This window comes from Falco peregrinus, chromosome 8 (assembly GCF_023634155.1).
Source record: "Falco peregrinus isolate bFalPer1 chromosome 8, bFalPer1.pri, whole genome shotgun sequence".
Taxonomy (NCBI): Eukaryota; Metazoa; Chordata; class Aves; order Falconiformes; family Falconidae; genus Falco; species Falco peregrinus.
Window position 1 is genome coordinate 57883649 of NC_073728.1, and position 20016 is coordinate 57903664.

General features: G+C 56.2%; 1 protein-coding gene across 5 annotated transcripts in view; it reads right to left on the minus strand.

Annotated features, from left to right (window-relative positions):
• Window positions 1–913: 913 nt before the first annotated feature.
• Window positions 914–20016, minus strand: part of LARP1 (La ribonucleoprotein 1, translational regulator) — a 47191-nt gene continuing 28088 nt past the window's right edge. For 3 of the 5 annotated variants that reach the window (XM_055812663.1, XM_055812667.1, XM_055812666.1), the window contains 18 exons: window positions 17446–17507; window positions 15754–15819; window positions 14795–14966; window positions 14075–14206; window positions 13779–13919; window positions 12896–13058; window positions 12467–12611; window positions 12071–12245; window positions 11027–11196; window positions 10358–10717; window positions 9063–9186; window positions 8231–8436; window positions 8029–8135; window positions 7520–7671; window positions 7100–7244; window positions 6753–6862; window positions 6068–6195; window positions 914–5500 (listed from right to left, as the gene is read on the minus strand). In XM_055812663.1, the coding sequence (XP_055668638.1) occupies window positions 5282–5500; window positions 6068–6195; window positions 6753–6862; window positions 7100–7244; window positions 7520–7671; window positions 8029–8135; window positions 8231–8436; window positions 9063–9186; window positions 10358–10717; window positions 11027–11196; window positions 12071–12245; window positions 12467–12611; window positions 12896–13058; window positions 13779–13919; window positions 14075–14206; window positions 14795–14966; window positions 15754–15819; window positions 17446–17507 (2777 nt within the window). In that variant the 3' untranslated portion in view covers window positions 914–5281. The remainder of the gene's footprint in view (window positions 5501–6067; window positions 6196–6752; window positions 6863–7099; window positions 7245–7519; window positions 7672–8028; window positions 8136–8230; window positions 8437–9062; window positions 9187–10357; window positions 10718–11026; window positions 11197–12070; window positions 12246–12466; window positions 12612–12895; window positions 13059–13778; window positions 13920–14074; window positions 14207–14794; window positions 14967–15753; window positions 15820–17445; window positions 17508–20016) is intronic. The other 2 variants (XM_055812664.1, XM_055812668.1) reach the window with 1 other exon arrangement.

Consider the following 20016-nt stretch of genomic DNA (forward strand, 5'->3'; position numbering starts at 1 on the left):
TTCTGAGCCACAGATCCAAAGGCTTCCAACCCCAACGGGACCGGGACAGGCTGGGAGAGGAGGAGGGGGAGTGGGGCTGCACCAGGGAGGCTCGGGGGACCCTCCTGGGGGGGGGGTACCACCGGCACGAGCCAGCCCCATGCAGAGCTGATGGCTAGAGAGCGAGCCACAGGGGGACAGCGCAGGGACCCCGGGGCTGACCCGAGCACGCTCTGCATGTCCCCTCCGCTCCTCGGGGCTTCCCACCAAGGGGATGTGCTTGTCACAGATACATCGGTCCTATGTTCAAGTGTCTGCAGAAAGTGAAACTGTAAACTACTCATTGAAATGCTGCCCTCCAGCCACCCACTCCATGCCACTGAGATGAACACTATCTTAAAAAAAAAAAAAAAAAAAAAAAAAAGAAGAAGTCATTCAACTATTACCTGTATTGGAAACTTAAAAACAAAAAAAAAAAGAAGTCAGTGAGGCATTTAACACCAAGTGTAGCAACCCTCCCTTAAAAAGAGCCTAGCATCCATTTCAAACAGTGACAAAGTGACATAACCAGTCTCAGAGGAGACAGGAGAAAATAAGCATTTGCAAACACAGCTTGCTACATTTACAGTTTTCCTTTTTTTTTTTTTTCCTTCCTTTTGATAAAATAACTAGAAAGGCATTAACAGCTAGAAGGCCCCCTCTGCACTGCCATGTGGAACGTGTACAGACACGTGGCAGGGTACCGAGGTTAACACATCGTTTTGTTACAGTACAGTCGACCAGTCCCCAGCAAGACGAGCAGTTGCCGAAACTCGAGGGACCCCAAGGGCTACAGCGACAAGCCGCCATCGGGGGTGCAAGGGGGGCAGCAGGAAGAGCAACAGACAGGCGATCGGAACAGCAGGATTATTAGTTTTAGTATTCCCCCCCCCCCCCCCCCCCAAATGAGCACGGCAAAGCAAAGCAGCTGCCTCCGAAACACACCTTCTACCTCCACTCCTGACCCCACGCCGGAGCTCCGTACCCGCTGCACCCACCTGCATCCCAAAGATGGGCTGACCTCGGCAAGGAGCCCGGGGCTGCAGCAGCCTGGGCCGTCCCGAGAGGGGTGAGTTGGGGAGCGCGCCCCCCGCTCTGCCTGCAGGCCTATGGCCTCCCCCAGCCTTGCCGAGAGCCCCCGGAGCTCCCGAGGGCTGGGAGCCAGCACCACGCAGCCCTCGAGAGCTGCGGGATGGCTCAGCGTTCCCAGCAGTACGTGTGCCCAACCCCTCAGCCCACGAAAATTAAAAAAAAAAAAAAAAAAAAAAAAAAAAAAAAAAAAAGCACAAAAAACGTGATTGTGGTGAAGCATCCAAACTAAAAGCAAGGCCAAACTCCTTCCTCAGCAGAAGGGAAAGAACCTTCTCCAAAGCAAAATCCCGCTTTGGACAGCTGTCCCTTCGCCCAGCAGCGGTGCGAACCGTGCGCCGTGCGATGCCTTCTGCATGCAGCTAGGCAGCAAGGTCAGGCGCCCCTGCAGAGCTGCCCCCCGTGCGAGGCGCAGGCAGGGCCAGCCCCACCGCGGCCAGCCCCCCAGCCCGGCACGGACCGCACGCTCTGCACCCCCCCGCCTTGCCACGGCCCCCGCGCAGCACCGGGGTGCAGGATGCTGCCCCGTAACCACGGCCCCGCAGAGCTCCCTGCCCCCCACACCGTGAGGGCAGCGCCCTGCCCCGCATCCCGCAGGGAGGTGAGGGAGCAACCAACAGCTGGTTTCACATCTGTCTTTGCTCCCTGGCTAGGCTGCTGTCTGACAGAGTAAAACAAGGCATACGGTCCGCAAACGTGGAGGGCAGCAGGACCGCGCTTCTGATCCACCTTCCCCTGGGAAACGGGGGGGTCTCACGGGGCCCTCAGCCACACTGTTGTGACAAACCACTGACTCAGCAGACGGGGGTGGGGGACGCGAACGACACTCCTCCATGCCAAGACTGGAGTCTCAGCCTTAGAAATTACAAAATTAAGATCAACTTAGATTTTGGGAAATTCTCTTGGAAATTTTTTACCTCTTCTACCACCCAAGCAATTCCACAGTCCGCTCCACAAGCAACAACTCCGCAGCAGGAGCTTGCTGCTCCTCGTTTCCTATTTCGCCTGTTGCTAAAATGCAGACAACTGGCTTCAAAAGAGAACACGCACCGATGAGAGGAGCACTGGGACGCAGCAGTAAGGACCAGCCACAAAACACCCAGACCCGTTTCCACTTGCAAACAACCAGCAACACATCTCCCATGTCTCTGATCAACCCCCATCTCCAGCCTCCGAGGCTCCTCCTTCCCAAATCAGGGGCAAACCCGGCCGCATCCATAACCTCAGGGATCTGACTCCAGTTCACAAGGGGAGGGGGGGAAATCCAGAAATAACAGTCACGGCCACAGCACTGTACAAGTGTTACTTGCCTGCCCTGCCCAGTTACCACCCCGCAACCCCAGAGCGCTGCTGCTGTAACGGAGCAAGCCACAGACTCAGGCTGGCGCGCCGAATCGGGCCCATGAGCGGTACGGAGCTGCAGGGGGATGTGGCAGGGGCGGACGGACCAGGGCAGGATCACACCACCAGGAAACAGCAAAGTAGCAGCTACCCAGCCTCACTCAAACCCAGCTGTGCTTTCAATTCTAGCAGCAGTTCACCAAGCTGCTCCACACGGACCAGCCCACCTCCCCAGCCCACCCCCCACCCCCCACCCCAGCAGCATCTTCAACGCAGCGTCGGTTTGGGAAGGCGACTGACTTCAGCCAGGGCTCTGTGAACGCCCACGGCCGCTGCTGATGGGCAGCTTGCCCAAGCTCACGCCAAGCTCACCCCACTCCATCTCCACTCTCAGCTCCTGGCTGCTCTCAGCCACCAGCCCCGCAGCCACACAGGGACAGCCCTGGAAAGATGACTCCATCCTCCAGCTCTAAGACAGCCCTCTGGATCAATAACTGGATACTTTGGGAAAATGCTGTTTGTTACCGGCTTAAGATTTTGCAGAGAGCGCAACGCAATTAGCTGCATTATGAACAGCCCGCTGCAGTGCCCGCCCCACACCATGCGCAGGAGCACGCTTTGCAGCTCACAAGGACAGAGCGCCCGAGCCACAGCCCAGCCGGCTGCAAAGCAAGCTTCCCGTCCCAGGAGATGGAGCACGGTGACAGCAAGGTAAGCGGCTCTGCTGAAAAGGAGCTTCTACCCTCATGGCAGGAACACGACTTTCCAGTGCTACTTCTGGGCCCCAGGAGCCGATCTCACCCCTCTGACACATGCCCGCTGGGAGGGAATGCAGCTCCGGAGCCTGGGGACACTCTGCCTGCCCAAGCCCACTTGGTGCTGGGCAAAGGAACCAAGTAAATGCCACAGCAGCTCTGCAGCCACCTCCTTGCCTCAGCCAAGCGAGGAGCAGCACGGTGTTATCTCAGCTCTTGGAGATGCACAGGGACACTTCCCTAAGGAGGAGACCACGCAGCCGCCTGCCAAGACACAATGCACAAGAAACTCGGGCGAGAGCCCTCCTTTGCCAGGCAGGGCTCCTGCTCACGCACAGCACAAGTCCCACCAGCAGCCCTGGGCCGGTAAGGGCTGCAAGACACGGGTTCCCTGGGGCTGCGTTGCTCCTTCTTCAGGCTACAGCATTACGGTGGCACCAGGGAGACACCAGCCCTCCTACCTGCTCGCAGCAAGGACCAGTCAGTCCCTCCACAGCTGCTGTGACAGATCTCCCCGCTCACCCCCTGACCACGCTGAAGGTGCGGGCTGGAGCAGACCCACCTCCTGCCCCAGCCTGCCTGGAGAGGGCACGGGGCGGCTGAGCGAGGCCATAAGCACGTACAAGTCGCTGTCGCGGGAAGATGCTACAATGCTATATACACAACATAGCGGCTTTACTCATGAGCACAAGTCTTGGATTTGACTGCCCTGGGCACCTTCCCCCGCAAGAACCAGGGCTGGTAGCGGGTCTCCACGATGCGGGGAAATATCCGAGTGAGCTGCGGGGGTCAGAGGAAAGGCCGCAGGGAAGATCAGCTCGGCAGCAATGCCATGAGGAGTCTCCGGGCTGAGGGGATGGGGGGGGGCCAAGAGCCCAGTGTGCCCCAGGGTGCAGGAAGCTAGCAAGCCTCCCGGTCCAGCTCTACCATAAGGCAACTTTTTTTTGTGTGGTTTTTTGGGTTTTTTGTTTGTTTTTTTTTTTGTTTTTGTTTTTGTTCTGGTTTTTTTTTTTCTTCAATAGTATTTCCAAGGAAGAAAGCAAAGGGAGATGGTGTCTTTTTAAAGTGTTTTGTTTTTTTTTTTTTCATTCCTTTCAGAGGGGTTTGTGTTTGTTTTTGTTGTTGTCATTTCATTTTTCCAAGGGAAAAGGAAGAGAAACCCTCCTTTGGCAAAGTCCTGTCTTTGCATGCGATGGGCATTCCTGGAGCAGCGGGTGCATCGTCCATGCAGGCTTGAGTCCAGGTGCCTGCCGGCTTCCCACCAGCCATCCTCGCAGGAAGGAGTTAGAACAAGCCTATCCTTGGCAAAGGTCCTTTGGTTGACTTCCAAATTGTCCGTGATGGAAGGGAGAGGCGGGCAGAAGGAGAGCCAGACCCTCGGGAAGGTCGGAGGTGAAGACGTCGGGGAGGAGGGATCAGGAGGACAAACAGGGTGATGCTCCTGTCGTGGCGGTTGGTGTCGGAGAGGAACCGCCACACGTGGAATGGGAGAAGTCAGCCAGGTCGTGGAGATCAGAGGCTCTGCAGCACTGCGACACGCTGTGGCTTCGGTCCCCCATCAGGGAACCTCGCTCCTCTGAGCTTCCTGAGCGGGCTGCCCTGCGATCCGAGGGGGGACACTGAGGGGAGTCATTGGGGCCGCACAGAGCAGACTTGTTTTGGTAAATCCAGACAAACCTCTAGCAATAATTTAAAACTTGATATATATATATAATAATAAAAAAATCTCCCCTTTCCAACCCAGCCAGAACACTTTTTTTTTTTTTTTAAAGACACTAAGACATGAGTGTGTGCACAGGAGGGGAGGGAAGGGAAAGCAAAGGATGGGCCTGCTGGGAGCGGGTCTGGCTCTGGTCAGGGTTGTAATAGCAAAATGGTGTTTTAAATGCAATCGTCTTTGCTTTCCAGCCACAAGAGAAAAAAAATCATGTGCGTTGAAGTTTCTCCCAAGCAGCCTATTCCTGGGCACCCACCTTCCAGCTTCCTTCCTGTCCCACCCCCTCACATCTCCCCTTCTCCGAGCCAGTCTCCCACCAACCCACCCCGTCCCCCGGCAGGAAGCAGATGCTGCAGCCTCTCTACTTCCCCACTGTCTGCGATTCTGCAGCCGACAGGGCGGGGGATTGCTGGCTCAGGTTTTTGGCATCCTCTTGTGCAGGCTGGCTGGGCGAGGCGTGGGCTTGGCTGGGTGGGCACTGGCTGACTGTTTTGCTGGAAGACTGGGATGGGTAGCGCTTCCTGCCATCTCCTGACGTCGTAGGGTATCTCTTGTGTCCACCTTCCTCCCCCATGGGTGGCTGGAAGAAAAAACACACCAGCTGCAAATGCACAACCTGCTGCAAATGCAGATGCCCTTCCCCTGGATCAGGGAACAGCCTGCCTGCACACCTGTAGTTGCAGCTTTTCTCCCTGACCCACAAAGAACACACATCCTCAACCGCAAGCACACAGCTGTCCTCCTCTCCAAACCCACTGCTGCCAGAAAGACAGACTGACTCCCAGCCAAGCACAATAGTGACAACTTGCTCCTAGGCACCTCCTTCCAAGACAAGGGGCACAGTCAAGGAGCTGAAGCTCCACACAGCGCTGGCTCCCCTCAAACCATCAAGGCTCACTCTCCTCCTCAGCTCATCAGGGAAGATGGGCTCATCCAGTTCCCCAGAGAGCTGCTCCGAAGTGGATTTGCAATACTCAAACCCTGCAGGTTGTTCCTGGCCCGGCTGCAATGACAGGGCCTGACACTAGGTGTCGCTGACTCCCCCTGCCTGGCACTGCTCGGGGACCGGTCCCCAAAACGTCCTCGGAGGGGGCAGAGGGGCGTTTGCAGGGGCCGTCAGCATGGCCCGGGCATTGTGTCTACTCACATCCACTCGGAAGTCCTCGAGGCGCTTGAACTTGCTGAGGTATTCTTGCAGTTTGCTGTTAATGTCCAGATTTTTGGCTTTGGAATATTTTAAGAAGGCCCAGAACTTTTCCAGCCCATAGAGCTGTCCTGCAGGAGAAGAAAACCAAACCAGATGTCAGCAGGACAAGTGTCAAACCAGACATCAGAACACTTTCCTTCAAGCTTCTCCACCACTCATCCCACGAGCCCTCCTGTCCCACTAGTAGGCACAACCAAGCCAGGATGGAAAACCTGGAGGGAAGCCCCCTACGTCAGTAACGGGCAGCCCTCCTGAAGGGGATGTCCCCAGCCTCGCCTGACCTGGTGGTGACAAGGCTCGGCCGCTGCAGGGTCTTGAGAAATCCTAGAGGAACCAGTGCCTCTAGAGAAATGTTTTTGGTAGAGCTACAGCCTCCCATTGCCCTCCTCCACACCCCAACCCCCCCCCCCGAAGTCTTCAGGGCAGTGAACATCCATTCAACCCTCTCCCATGAAGCAACAGGACGCCCCGCCGGTCCCCACCACACACGCCGGTCCCCACCACACACGCTGATGTACGGCATTACAGGGCTTCCCCAAAGGCATGAGAAGAGGCCCAGGGGCAGCCACGCAGCTGAGCTACATCCCCAGCTACAACCCCAGGGGAGGCAAAAGGAGGCACTTACCAGCCTCGTAATCCTTGATGGTCTCTTCTTGGAAGTCCTTAAAGATGTCTGGCCGGAATTTCTTCTCCAGCCCGTAGCTGTAGTATCTGAAAAGGCACTCCAGACCGTACCTGGGAATGGAGCAGCACATGGTGCTCAGGCACTGGCACATGAAACACCTGGACAGAGGCTCTTGAGGCAAAAGCCCTGCTCTGCACCAGCAGCAGGTGGTGGCCAAGGGCAATCCAAGCCCTGCCCCTGAGCAAGGCAGAGATGCTGCTTTGTTTTGCTGTGAGCCCTGCAAAGGGCCGAATACTTCTTCCCTCACTTCTCTCCCAGGAAAAGCTGCTCTGCCCCTCCTCTCCTACCTGTACCCCTCCTTCCCGTCCTCCACAGCCAGTTGCTTGAACTCCTCATACATTTTCTTGTTGAAGTGATCTCGGAGGAAGAAGGACCAGAACCGGAAAAGCGTGTTCATCTCCTGGGACTGACCAATGCCCAGCCGCTTCCGCTCTGTTTCAGGAAGAAAGGGTGATGACCAGGCAGATCCTTTCCCATGGAGCCAGCTCTTGCAGAGGGCTCTGCGGCACTGTGACTGCACCCAGCCCCAGTGCTGGACACCCCGAGCTACAGCCCACGCTTGCCACAAACCGCGGGGAAACGTCAGCTACCAGCAAGGTTGTCGGACCCTGTTTATCTCCGTGTGCATGCTCTGTGGCCATACCCTGCCCCAGGACACAGCGGACACAGACACCCTGCCCCACACCCCACAGCGCAGGCGTCCCTACCATTAAGGCAGCGCCGACGGTACTTGTGGTAGACATGTTGCGTGAAGCCATTCTCCTTAAGAAGCTCATGTGAAGGATGCTGGAACTTGGGCAGGGACTGCGGGGTGCAGCCGTAGCTTCCGACAGCCGGGGTCCCCTCCGAAGGGCTCGAGCTGAGTGTGAGAGACTCCTGTCAAGACCCTTCCTTGGCATCACTCAGCTGACAGCAGAGCGGTCACACACCCCACAGCACTTGTCCCACCGCCTCCCTGGAACCGTCTACTCTGGGTTTGGGACCCGAGCCACGGGGTATCCTACTAGGAAGGGAACCAATGTTTCCAACAGTCTCATCTCTTTATTCCAAGGCTCCAGACTTTCCTTAGCTTCTTCCAGGAGGGGCAAGCTGGGTCCCAGTCCTGTCTGCAGCCACCTAACAGGAGACGTCCCCTGCAAGGCCAGATGCTGCCTCTCCCCTTCCTTCCCACACTTGCTCCCCTCCCCATTTCTGGCTCCTCCGTGACCTCAAGTACCTGATGGAGGCAGTTCGGGGCCTGTGCTCCCGAGAGTCCATCACCCAGCCCACATGGCACTCCATCGGGGGGTTCGAACTGTGCCTCGTCTTCCTCTTGCGCGGAGTCTGCAAGACATGGTGCATCAGGGATGCACGCACTCCCTCCCCAGACCCCGCTGGGAAACCCCAGCTCCCTTCCCACACCCCAGCCCTGGTCCCACCTTGGCATCTATCGTCCTGCCCTCTTTCACCACTGGGTAGAACCGGGGCGTCTGTGTTGGGTCCTTCAGCTGAGGCGTGCGAGGGGTCCGGGGGGTCCTGGCATTGCGGTAGTTGGGCGACTCTGGTACAGTCGTAGGCAAAGACCGGGCAATGGTTGAAGGCTCGGGGACTCCAAACAACTTGTTAGCCAAAGCGTCTGTAGGTACTGCAGAGACAAAAGCCCCCACCCCAGATCAAGCTGTGCTCTGAGCATGAGAGCAGCACTATGGTCAAGGGACATCCATCTGGCCGATGGGAAGCAGCAGGGGCAGGAACGCAGGGACACATCCCAGCTCTCCAAGACAAACAGCTTCAAATGGTGACAACACGTCACCAGCTTGGCCAGACAACCCAAAACCTAGCAGCAGATCTAAGGACTGAGCTTTCAGGGATCCCACAAGGTATCTAATTTCTCATGGCTAACAGCAGCGACAAACCCCGCATCCCCAAGAGAAGGACACAGCACCAGGTGCCATGTGCAGCCAAACAAGGAAGGCCCAACAGGCAGCTGCTTCCAGGTACTCAAGAGAGGGTCCAAGAGGAAAGTCACATCAAGGGGAGCTACAAGTCTGCCAAGGCTTCCTCGCTCAATTGGGACACCTCTGCTTTTAGGCCTCCTCTTCTGGAGCCCAAAAATATAAAGCTGGGAGAAAGGCATTGCTCTGGGAAAGATAAACTGCACCTGTGGCCCCAATTCCTTCTCCCTAGCTGCTACCCAACCTCCAAGGATCTCTCATCAGGAGAAACAGAAACAAATTCAGTTCCACCCATTCATGCCCTCCCATCTCTTACCTTGCTGGAACCTGGGGGGACCAGGAGGGACTTCCTGATTTGGATCCACAGGGGGCTCTGGGGTCAGGGTGTCAAACTGCTCCCTGCTGATCATATTCACCTTCTTGAAGTTCTCCACCTCTTGCTGCATTGGAAGAGGAAGGTGATGAAGCAACAAATTGCCCTCTTCTCCCCTCACCCCATCAGCTTATCATGACCACCACTCTACTTGTGCAACAGCCACAACGCTGGGCACCAAGTGCAGCCATGGCATCTGGGTGCCCAGAAGGGTGACCTGCCGTGCAGAGGTAGAGAGGGGAGACGCAGCAGACAGAACTGGGCACTGCATGGGCCAGATCTGAGCCACCTGCTGCTCCCAAGCTTTCAGGGATCCTAACAGGCAGCTCCACTAACCGTTGCTTGCTTCTTTCAGGCTTTTACTCACCCAGGTCAGCACCGGTGCAGAAAGGTTCAAAGCAAGCTTTGTAACCTGTGCTTGGCCAGGACCCCATTGCCCCTGCCACCTTCTTGCCTCCCTAGAACCTCCTCCTTGCATTCTCACAGCCACACTGGGAGTGGGGCACAATGCTCCAGGAACCCATAACCCCAGCACACCGACCCTCTGCCACCTCTCTCCCCACACCTTCAGCTTCTGCCGCTCCAGAGTGGCACTGCTTTAGCAGTGTGCCAGGTACCAGACATGGGAACACTGAGCCCAGCTGGTAGCTCCAACAGGCCACCCCACCTTGCAGCCAAAATAACTTCCACTGCTGAACGAGTCTAGTCAAGTCCCTGACTGTGAGAGTCACCAAGCTGGGACTCAAACGTTCCAAAGCAGCAGATGGGATTTCTATAAAAAGCCCTGGTCTATGCAAACCGGCACTAAAATGGAGAAGAGCACAGGTCCAGTGCAGCCTAGCCATCTATGAACCTGTCCCCAGTAAGCGCAGTCTCCAAGGGACCGTGCCATGGAGCACTGGGCACTATGGACAGTGCAGAGACACCCAGTTCTCCCATAGATCTAGCACTGCCTGCCAAGACCCTGGCAGACAGCAAAGTAATGGGCTCCATGTTCTAGGTCACCTCATTACTGGTACTTTGTTTACCTGGCTGCAGCCTTAACGCCACGTTACAGAGCTGTGTTTATCCCTGATGCAGCAGAGCATGACACTGGGAGTCAGAAATCCCAAGCTCTGCAAGAGGACTAACTCCAGTCTAGCTCCACCCCATGAGTGGGCTGTAATTTGCTGTACTGCCCTTTCCACCACACCACGAGGCCCCCCATGCACTCCCTTCCTTGGATCAGCTACTCTCACCTTGATCTGCGAATACTCTGGCTCAAACTGCTCTGTCCACAGGTCCTGCTCATAGTAGTACAGCCCATCGTTGATCACCTTAGCCAGCTCTGAGCTCATTTTAGCCCTGGATGTGTGATTGCCAGTCCGGTCCCCACCAGGATGCCGGCGCAGGTAAGGAGGTGTCTGCGTCACGATGAGAATCTTGTTCACGTCCCGATCATCAATCTCGTAATCCGAATCTTCATCTGACCAATCAGTGAAAGTGTTCTTGCGGCCATCCATCTGCTCCATCTCCTCATCGAAGAGGAAGTCTAGCTCTTCGGGTTCATCTTGGTCCTTTTGCTTTTGCTGCTGCAGTGTCTTTGACTCCTCTGGTTTCTACAGGTAGGGGGGCAAAGGTGACACAGGGTAAAGGCTGCACAGCAACACAAGCCTACTGCCTGGAGACCAAACTATTGCCCTTTGTTTCCTTACTGCAGCCAGAAGCCGCCCATCTGGGGAGAACACGTTATTTACACCACTGAGGAACAGCTCTTAAGGGGGTCAGATGGGGCCAGGAGAGACTAGGACATCACTCCTGTGACCAGCAGACCCTATCTGATCTGATGCCCGCCTGCTTATGGTTCACGTCATCCAGACAGTTAACTGGGAGATCGCCACCCTGAGAGCTCCTACATCACTACCCACCTTGGGCCTGGCTGGGGAGGGCCGAGGTCTCTTCTTCACTTCAATCCACGTCTCTGAATCCAGGTCTGGCAGACTTGTGGACAGGCCCTTGGGCATAGTCTTCAGGTTACTGACCTCCTCCGTTTTGGTGGGGACTGGGCTGGAGGGACGTGGGGAGCCAGGAGCAGACTCTAAAGCCAACAAGAGCCACAAGATGCTTTAGAGGGAGGGAGGGAGCCTGAGGGCTTGAGTACTTGAAGTACCAGACCAAAGAGGGAGTTATTTTGGCAGCATGGCACAGCTTGTGGTACTAGCTAGCATCCAGTGGCCAAGGCTTACCAGCACATCACCCATAAGTGCTTGAGGGAGAGGAGAGAAAACAAAGGAAAAAAAGTCTCCAGTTAAGGCTGTGACGCTGGTGGTGGCCACAGAGCTCCGTAGGTGACAGCTTCCCAGACACACAAAGTCCTAAAGCTTGTGCTCTGCTGCTGTCAGGGAAACCTTCCCAAGAGTCTGCAGCCAGTGAGAACAGATCTTCTGCTGCCAAAACTAACTCCTACAACAGTACCGAGAAGATCCTCCACTTGGCCTCTTGGGCCCAGCCCTGGGCTCCTGCCAGCCCCCACGGGATGGGGGGCCAAGAGCACAGAGCCGCCTATGAAGGAGAGCAGACCCTCCCCCAGCACTCTGTTTACAGCTCCATACATGCTGCCCCATTTATGCCCAGGACCTCCTCACCCATTATGGAAAAAGCTGGGTTCCTGAGTGTCTCCTGCTCTGCCCAGCAGCAGTAGAGGACTTCCAGGCACAGCCGAGAGACTTCCAGCAGGACTGACCCTCCCTGAATGTCTTCAGCCCCCCCCAGAGAAAAGCCACAGACTCAGCCTCTCATGTTTCCCCGTGTACAGCAGCAGCACCTGGGGCTCTGAGGACGGAGCCCACACCAGCTCCCACCACCAAGCAAAGAGCAAACGGCAGAGCCCTGCCCTAGGGAACACTCCTGACTCAGAGCCTCAGTTCTCCCTCCACATCCCACATCTCCCTCCACATTCCCCAAGCGTTCACCTGTCTCCTTCTGGAAGCTCTGCCGGGGCACAAACTCAGGGCAGTTGATGAACTGCGAAAAGTCCGTCTGCGTGTAGTCTGCCATTGGAGGGCCAGGGAGAGCCCATTTTTCTGGCTGCTCTTTTCTCCTGATCTTCTCATCCACGATTTCCACCACCTTGCTGTCCTTCAGAGCCTGGAACCAAGCGATACCCAGTTAACTGAGGGCCCTGCTTCAGCACAGTGAGTGGCTCAGCCCCAGCCCTTCCTCCCCAGGAGGGCCAAGAGGAAGAGGGAACAAGTCAAAGACAAGGGAAGGCTCCACTCGCATCTTGCCCACAACCCATCTAGAAAACAAGCCTCAGACAGGAGCGGCAAGAAGAACAAGAAGGGAAGTTAATCCTTCCTTGCCCTCACCTTGATGATGAGGCTGATGTCTGTGGTCAGCGCCTGCACCCGGTGGAAGCTGGCGATCAGGGTGATGGGAAGGAAGCCGTCCGAGTCCATCTTGCGACGCAGGAAGAAGTCTCGCTCCAGGTTGTCCACACTGAAGTAATATTCTCTGTATGGACAACACATCAGTGAGAGGCAGCTCCAAGCCACCTTCCTCTAGGCACCCCCAAGGAAATAACCCCACACACGCACTTCTGCTACTGCAAAGCTGAAGACAGACAGCGTGGGGAGCCCAGACTTGGGGCAAGCTGGTGCTATAAGCTGATGGCACAGAGTCAACACACCTCGGCTCTATCCCTACCCACGGGATTAGCTATGCAGCCTCTGGGGATGGCATCTGTGAACAACCCACCAACGACCAACACTCAGACAAGGAGAAGAGGTAGTGCTTACATCTGCCGCTTGATGTAGTCTTTGAGTAGTTCCTGGTCCACGCTGTAAAGCTCGGCGCTGCTGATGTTGTCGAAGTAGTAAGTGATGTTGCTAGCGTACTTCTGGGTGCGGGAGCCATCCGAGCCCTCAAATTTCCGGTAGCCATACTGGTAGTCAAAGTGCCCTGTGGGACACCAGCAAGGGTCAGCACAGAGCCCCTGGGACCTGCTAGACGGGCTGCGTGGCCGGATGGGGCCAGACTCCTGCCCAAACAGCTCCTTCTGCACTGTTCCTGTGGCCCCTATGGCAGCCCACGATGGCACATCACTCGCCCACATCCACTCTCCTCCTGCTCTCAGCCCCTGCTGCAGAAGGGATCCCAGTAAAGCTTTAACACACCAAGCCACAGAGAGGCCAGGAGCCCTCTTACCCAGGAGGGCTGAGCAGCCCAGGTGACACACAAAGGCCCTACAGCGAAGCTGTGCCTGGGTTTAGCACAGCACTGCCCTGTCAAACGCCAGTGCAGATGCTCTTTCTCATCCAAGCCATGACTTCTGCTTGGCTCTCAACAGGACATAAAAGCCTACACAAGCATCAGCATGCTTCAGGTCCTGCAAGCAGGGGTACTGCAAGGGGCAGAAAACAGGTGGAAGCGCTTGGCCCGAGTAGCAGAAAGAGATTTCCCTGTATTAAAACACTAGTAAGAACAATTTGCTTTTAATAAAAGAAGCTCAAGTTACCAGCTGGGATGACCAGCCACAATATTCCCCTGTATCCCTACAGCGTCATGCCCTCTCCCCAGCCCACCCTGGACCCCCAGATCTCACACACACAGAGGCCTGCACACTTTGGCACATGCTCTGTTCTCTCCCTACTACCACGAGACCACACATACAGTGATCACCTCTGCCCCGGCCACGGCCCCTGCCACGGCCCCGGCCTCGGCCCCGGAAGGTCCCTCGCACAGCTCCTCCCTCGCTCTTCACACTGGAGGTTTCATCATGGTCCTGCCAGCTGCGCTCGTGCTTGTTGTCTGGGTGCCAGCCTGCAGCAGATGGGGAAGGAGAGACAGAAGGAGTGTTACAGGATGGAAGCACCTCCCTGGAGAGAGCCCACTGCCCCATGCCATGCCTGGGCATCATGGCTTGCTCTGCCCCACGGCCAGGGCAGGGAGAGCGGGTGCCCAGCCTGAGCCCCCACCTTTCAGCTCACTGCGGTTGTTGGAGGGGTGCCTGTGCTGCTCGTTTTGCCGGTTGTTCCGAGACGCCGTTTTGTCCCTTGGCACCTCTGACTTCATGTCTATCTGCAAAGGGACCCACTTGTGTTTGTTGCCTGCAAAAGGACAGGGTTTGGGTGTGACACAGGTTCAGTGTGTCTGCTTCCTCCCCTGCAGCCCCCCCGTGCCACACAGCCCCCACAAACGGAGGAGAGAAAGCAGCAGGGCCTTTCGGATCAACCCTGTCCTCACACATCCCTCCAGGCAGAAAGGCTCCGACTGGGATTTTCGGACACAAAGGGACATAACACAAAACTCCCCTGTTGCTTCACAGCACTTGTCCTTCCTCTGCCCCTTTCTGTTCACTGAGGCTCAGCCCAGACAGAGCTCACGTGTCAGGCACGATGATGCAGCCCACAGGCAGGGGCTTTTCTGTGCCACCACAGAGCACACGTGAGAGGGAACTACTGCCACACCTCCCAGTCAACGCCCCTACTTGGGCCCTGCTCCACCTGCTTCCACAAAAATGACACCCTGCCCCCTTGAAGCCTGCAAACATCTTTTCACCGCAGCTGGCCCTGTGCTGGGATGATGTCCTGCAGCAAGGCTCCCAGGAAGGCAGTGGAAACTTCCACCAGGATGTGCGCTGCAGAGAGGAACACAGGCCGAGCACGGGGAACTGTCCCCATCAGGTCTTCCCTTACCTTTCTTCTTCTGGGCTGACTTCTGGTTGTCATCGTCACCATTCTTCTCTTCCCCAGACTCATCTGATTTGGTTTTCAGGCTCTCTTTGCTGTCACTCCCATCCCCTTTCTCCTGCTCTTTCATGTCTTTCTTGACAGGCAGTTTCCGGAGGGATGGTGCTTTGTGTGGCTGCTGGAGACACACCAGTGCGGAAAAGATGTCAGAGGTGGGTGAAACGAAGAGCTGGAGGCAGAACCCAGCTGTTCCAGCAGGAGCAGGAACAGGAGGACCTTGCCCTAGGCTGGAAGCATCCCTGCTCCATGCCTCTCAGAGCTGTATGGTTCCTGGGGATGGGCTTATGTCTAAGCAGGGCAAGGGCCTCTACAGATGCTAGGAAGTGCTCCAGCCAAGACAAGCCCCAGGCACAGAAGTTACTGAGATGGACTGTCAGGGAGGCCTGGTGCTCCTGGATGAGGTGTCCTACAAGGGACCAGACTGCCCCAAAGGCAAATGGGTGAGTGACCCTCATGCCCTGACAGCCAGCCAGGAGCTGGCAAAGCAGCACCCAAAAATAGAAAAGTTTCAACAACAGCCACGTCTGCAGCACAAGAGGAAGGCCACAGCCCTCGGGCACACCAGCCCTTTCTCGTGCATTTTCAGTTGCTCCTGTGGAAGTCCTGACTTTTGCCCAGGCCCCTCCTTGCAGTGAGCAGCCCTGAGGAGAGTGGGTCCGAGCTGCCCTACCTGCTTTACCCAGCCCAGAGGTTCAGACCGGGCTTCGGGCTCCCAGAATAGCAGTGAGGGAAGGAGCCCAATGTGCAGGGCAGCCCTAAAAGGAAATCCCCTGCACGCTATTCCTGGCTGCCTCCACACTGGCACTCAGCACCCCAAACGGCCTGGCTCAGCCAGCGCTTCTTAGAGGGACGGGGAGGCGCGCAAGGGCCTCATCCTGCTCATCTGACTGATTTTGTGTTCTCACCTGGACACTCTTGTGGGCTATTTCTCCAGGTGTTGGCCAGTTTGTGGCATCACCGAAGTCCCCAACCTTGTATCCAAAGAGAAAAGTCTTGTTAGTGCACAAGCTGCAGGCGCCATTCCCTGCTTCCATAGCCAGAAGCCCTTCCAGCCACACTGTCACGGCCACCACCCACGGCTGTCCTGTGGGTGGCTGTCCCTGGGAGCCTGGGGGGCAACACTCGAACTGCATATACACAGCCCCTTTCCCCACCCAAGCAGGGCCCCCAGATTAATCCCAAATAAACTGCAGACAAGTTTTTGTCTGTCAGGGATTGTAATGAGGCTGCTACCAGCCCCCCAGCTCCCACCAAACGTTTTGCCCCAGCAGAAGTATTTGGCACCAAGTTGACCAGGGTCACTCACTCATCATAGGCACCATCCCTTGGACAGGGAAAGCACATAGCTTTCAGCATCCTAAATCCACCTGGAGCAACTATATCCTATTAAAGCAGCAGTCTCTCCTAGCAGCAGGTTACAGCCAGGCCCAGCTTCACTGAGCGCCCAACAGCAACCGAGTGCTGGCAACCACAAAGCAAAGGGAAAAGGGATCACATAGAACTGGTAGAAAAATTCAAGCTGGTATTTGATGGTAGGGAGCTTCCTCGTTTCGGACACCCCATGGCCACATGTGGGACCACCAGTCACTTTATGCTGAATAAATTACTTGGCCATTACTATAAATTCTACCTGCCCCAGGTTTCAGAGGACCTGCAGGACAGACAGGAAAGGACACGCACAGCTGCCCAGCTACATGATCAATCACGGCTGGGCACTGAGTTTATCTGGGCACAGAAACTCCTCCTTGCCCTTGGGGGGTTATTATTTCTAAATTAACTTGGAGTCACCAAGTCCCTCAGGAGATGACATCTCTACATTCAGGTGCCATGCTACTCTCCCCAGGAGGCAGGTTTCCTGGGAAAACCACTTCCAGTGCAGGGCCATGCCTGTTTCACAGGCAGGAACACTTCCATATCCAGGGCCCTCCCCTCCCTGAGATGGAACAGATAAGAAGTCACATCAAGTTTCAGACAAGTCTTCACTGGCTGCTGGGAGCCAACACCAACAGCCCATGTCCCTAGCTGTGCCCCAGCTGCATGCAACATCCTCAGAAGCAACTGTCCCTCCATCATATGTTGATCTCCTGGAACAGATTGCCCTGATTCCTCCAAAGGAGTTGCTTTGTTTGAAACCAATTACCCTGGCTCTCTGTGTGCCAGTGAAGAACAGATTGCACAGGGAGAAGGAAGGACCTGCAGACACACTGCTCCATCACACCGCCCCCATGTCTGCACTACGGAGCAGGGCACTGGCTAAGCCCATAAGGGACTTGGGGTGCCGGGAGCAGCTTTCCACATGCAGGACTGTGCTCCAAGTGCCTCCCTGCAAGATGGAGGTGAAGTCTCCCCTAGCCCAGCTGGGCATAACACCAGCCCAGGCAGCATGCAAAACCACTAAAGTGCCAAAGAGGAGACTTGAAGAATTAGGATGTTCTCCTCCATGTTCTTGCAAGCAGCCAGACCAGCACGTCAACCCCTCCACAACCACGCTTGTGAGGGAAGTGGTCTGCTCACCAGATCCTCAAGATGCTCATGCAGCACTGACAACTGCACCAGAAGCTGGAGGCCAGCAAGGGGGACAGCAGGCGCAGCCTTACCTTGCTTCCCTTCCGCTGTCTCGGGTTGGCAGCCCTCACCACCTTCGCAGGAGTTGTGTGTTCTGCAAGAGGAGGAGAACAAAACTGTTAAAACACAGCTGAGGGTTGTGGAAGTGTTAGCTCTGGAGGGAAGCAAGCCAGCTGCCCCTTCGGCAAAGGGGGTCTAACAGAAAGAGGTGAACGGAGAACGAATAGAACCAGCTTCTGATGTGGGTCTTGAAAGGGCCCCATCAATATCAGAAAAACCTTGATCAATCCAGGTGACCGAGAAATGGACCTTTAACCCCATCCCACCACAGGAAGGCACTCCCTGACTTAGCTCAGCCCTCCCCCGGCTTGGTCTTGCTAGCCAGGGAGGAGGGGTGGCAAGGGCTTCGGCTCGCTCAGTAGAGCGCCATGCAGAACCTGATCTGCTGTTACATACAGCAAAACAAACATGCCCTTGAACAGGCAATGCCCATCACCGTGCCGGTGTGGCTGGCCCTCCCCAGGGAGCAGAGGGCGGCTCTGATGGAGCGACACGCAAGTCTGCGGCACATGGGCGCTGCTCGTCTCGTGCTTCCATCTCCACTGCATCCCAGCACAGGGCAGCAAGTTCACGAGAGGGAACGTACAGACAGAAGGAGCCAGATCCGGGAAGTGTCTAAACTCTACTACAGCCCAAAGCACTTAGGCATTTGAGTGCCTCCGGGGTGCTTTCAGGTATCAGAATGCAACCGCTGGGGTTCACGCCACCATGGACCTCACACAAGACCTGCAGCAAGTCAAGACCTCAGCCTCACCACGACCTGCCTTGGCTCCTGCTCACACACCACCTCCTTACAAGACGACAAAGAAATCTAACTTTTCTCCTTCCCAGGTCTGGCTGCAAGGTCTCCAGAGCAGGAGCGGGCTCACGCAGGGCACACACCGCGTCTAACAGAAGAGCACGCCGCTGCCTAACACAAACCAGCCCCGCAAGAAGGGTCTCCTCCATGGCAGTGGTGCTCTGCAGGGAGAGCAGAGCCCACTAGCCCCTGACCCAAGGGACAGCCCACGCCAGGTGCCACTCACCCAGCAGGAGCCAGTGTTTCTAACTCCACCACTGTCTTTGTTTAAAAGAAAAGCATCCCAAACTGGGGCAGGGGGCGAGGAACAGCGAAGCCTATCTGGGGGTGCCCCAGGAAACACCCTGAATAGCCTACCCAGCTCCACACAAAGCTTGCTTTGATCTCCTGCGTAAGGCAGGACAACTTTGCCTAGATGATCAAAACCAGTCTCCTTCCTAGCCTCAAAATCTGTGATTCATCCTGCTGGTCCAGCCTTGCTCAGAGCTAGAGGCTTTGAAGTGTCAAGGCAGCAGTCAGACATGGCAGGATGGAACCATGTGCGCTCCCTTTCCCCAGTTCTCTTCCCCAAGGCTCCTGTGTAGGGATTTTACCCCCAGGAGAGCCCAAGCTCTCAGCTAGGTCTCCAAATCATCTCCTTTCCCCCCAGGACCTCCACAGCCCCCCTGCACTGCCTGCCCCCGAGCAGCAGCAGTCTCCTGTCTCCCTCATTTATTCCACATGCACCCCACTGAGAATCCTGGCTCCGTGGCACAAAGCTTGCCACAAGGCTTTCTACCTTTCCTGCTAGTGTAGGAAGAGCGAGTGCTTTCAAAACAGGCCCTAAAATCCTCCACTCAACGCCCACAGATGTCACCAACTAAATATAGCTTCAAAAGGCACCAAGCGCTACATACAGCACAAACCCACAGCCAGCCCAACTTCCACAGGTATGGAGCACCCCTGCCTGCTCTGACAGCACTGACATGCCTGGCACCACAGAAAAAAAAATATCTGAACTTGCTCTGCAGGCTGATTAGGCACCGATCTCTCCGGCTGGAGGAGAGCAGGGCTCAGTCTCACCGCAAGCATCCCACCCGGGCACCTGCTCCCACCGCACCGCAGCCTTGGGTCCGCGGCAATGGCATCCAAGCCCTTTTCTCCAGCCGCTTCAGCTCAGGAGCCTCACGGCCATAGATGTTCTTATGCTTTTTTTGGGACCAGTCATAGAGAGGCCCCCTCACAACCTCTAGCAAAAGGGGATGCAGGGGCACAGGCTGCAGGGGCGGGTGCCACAGACTCCCACCATCTTTGCGGGGGAGGGAGGAAATTGTTTGAAACAAGTTCTGCTGCTTTCCTTATCTGCAAGATAGGAGCAGGGATCCCTTATCTAGCCGAGGTGCTGAGAAGACTAATTAGCATTTGCAGAGTGCTGCAGAAGACAAAACACAAAGCAAAGCGCTGCAGCCTGGCAGGGAGGCTGCTCCAGGGAGTGCAGCCAGGCCAGCACGGTGGCAGGGGCTGCAGGCAGCTCTCACCAGCATGGAAGGAGTCGAGAGCTGCAAGACACGGTGGAGACTGCTCAGACCAAGCCAGGAGACTGTGACTTGTGGACAGACAAACGTAGCATCCACAGAGCCCAGAGCCATGGTGAGCAGAAGCTGTGCATGCCTGGCACCCTCCAGGGCATGCCAGCCCAACCAAGGGCCCCAGCTCCAGCCCAGCAGCAATTCTCCAGTCAAGCTCCTGGACATCAACCCCCAAA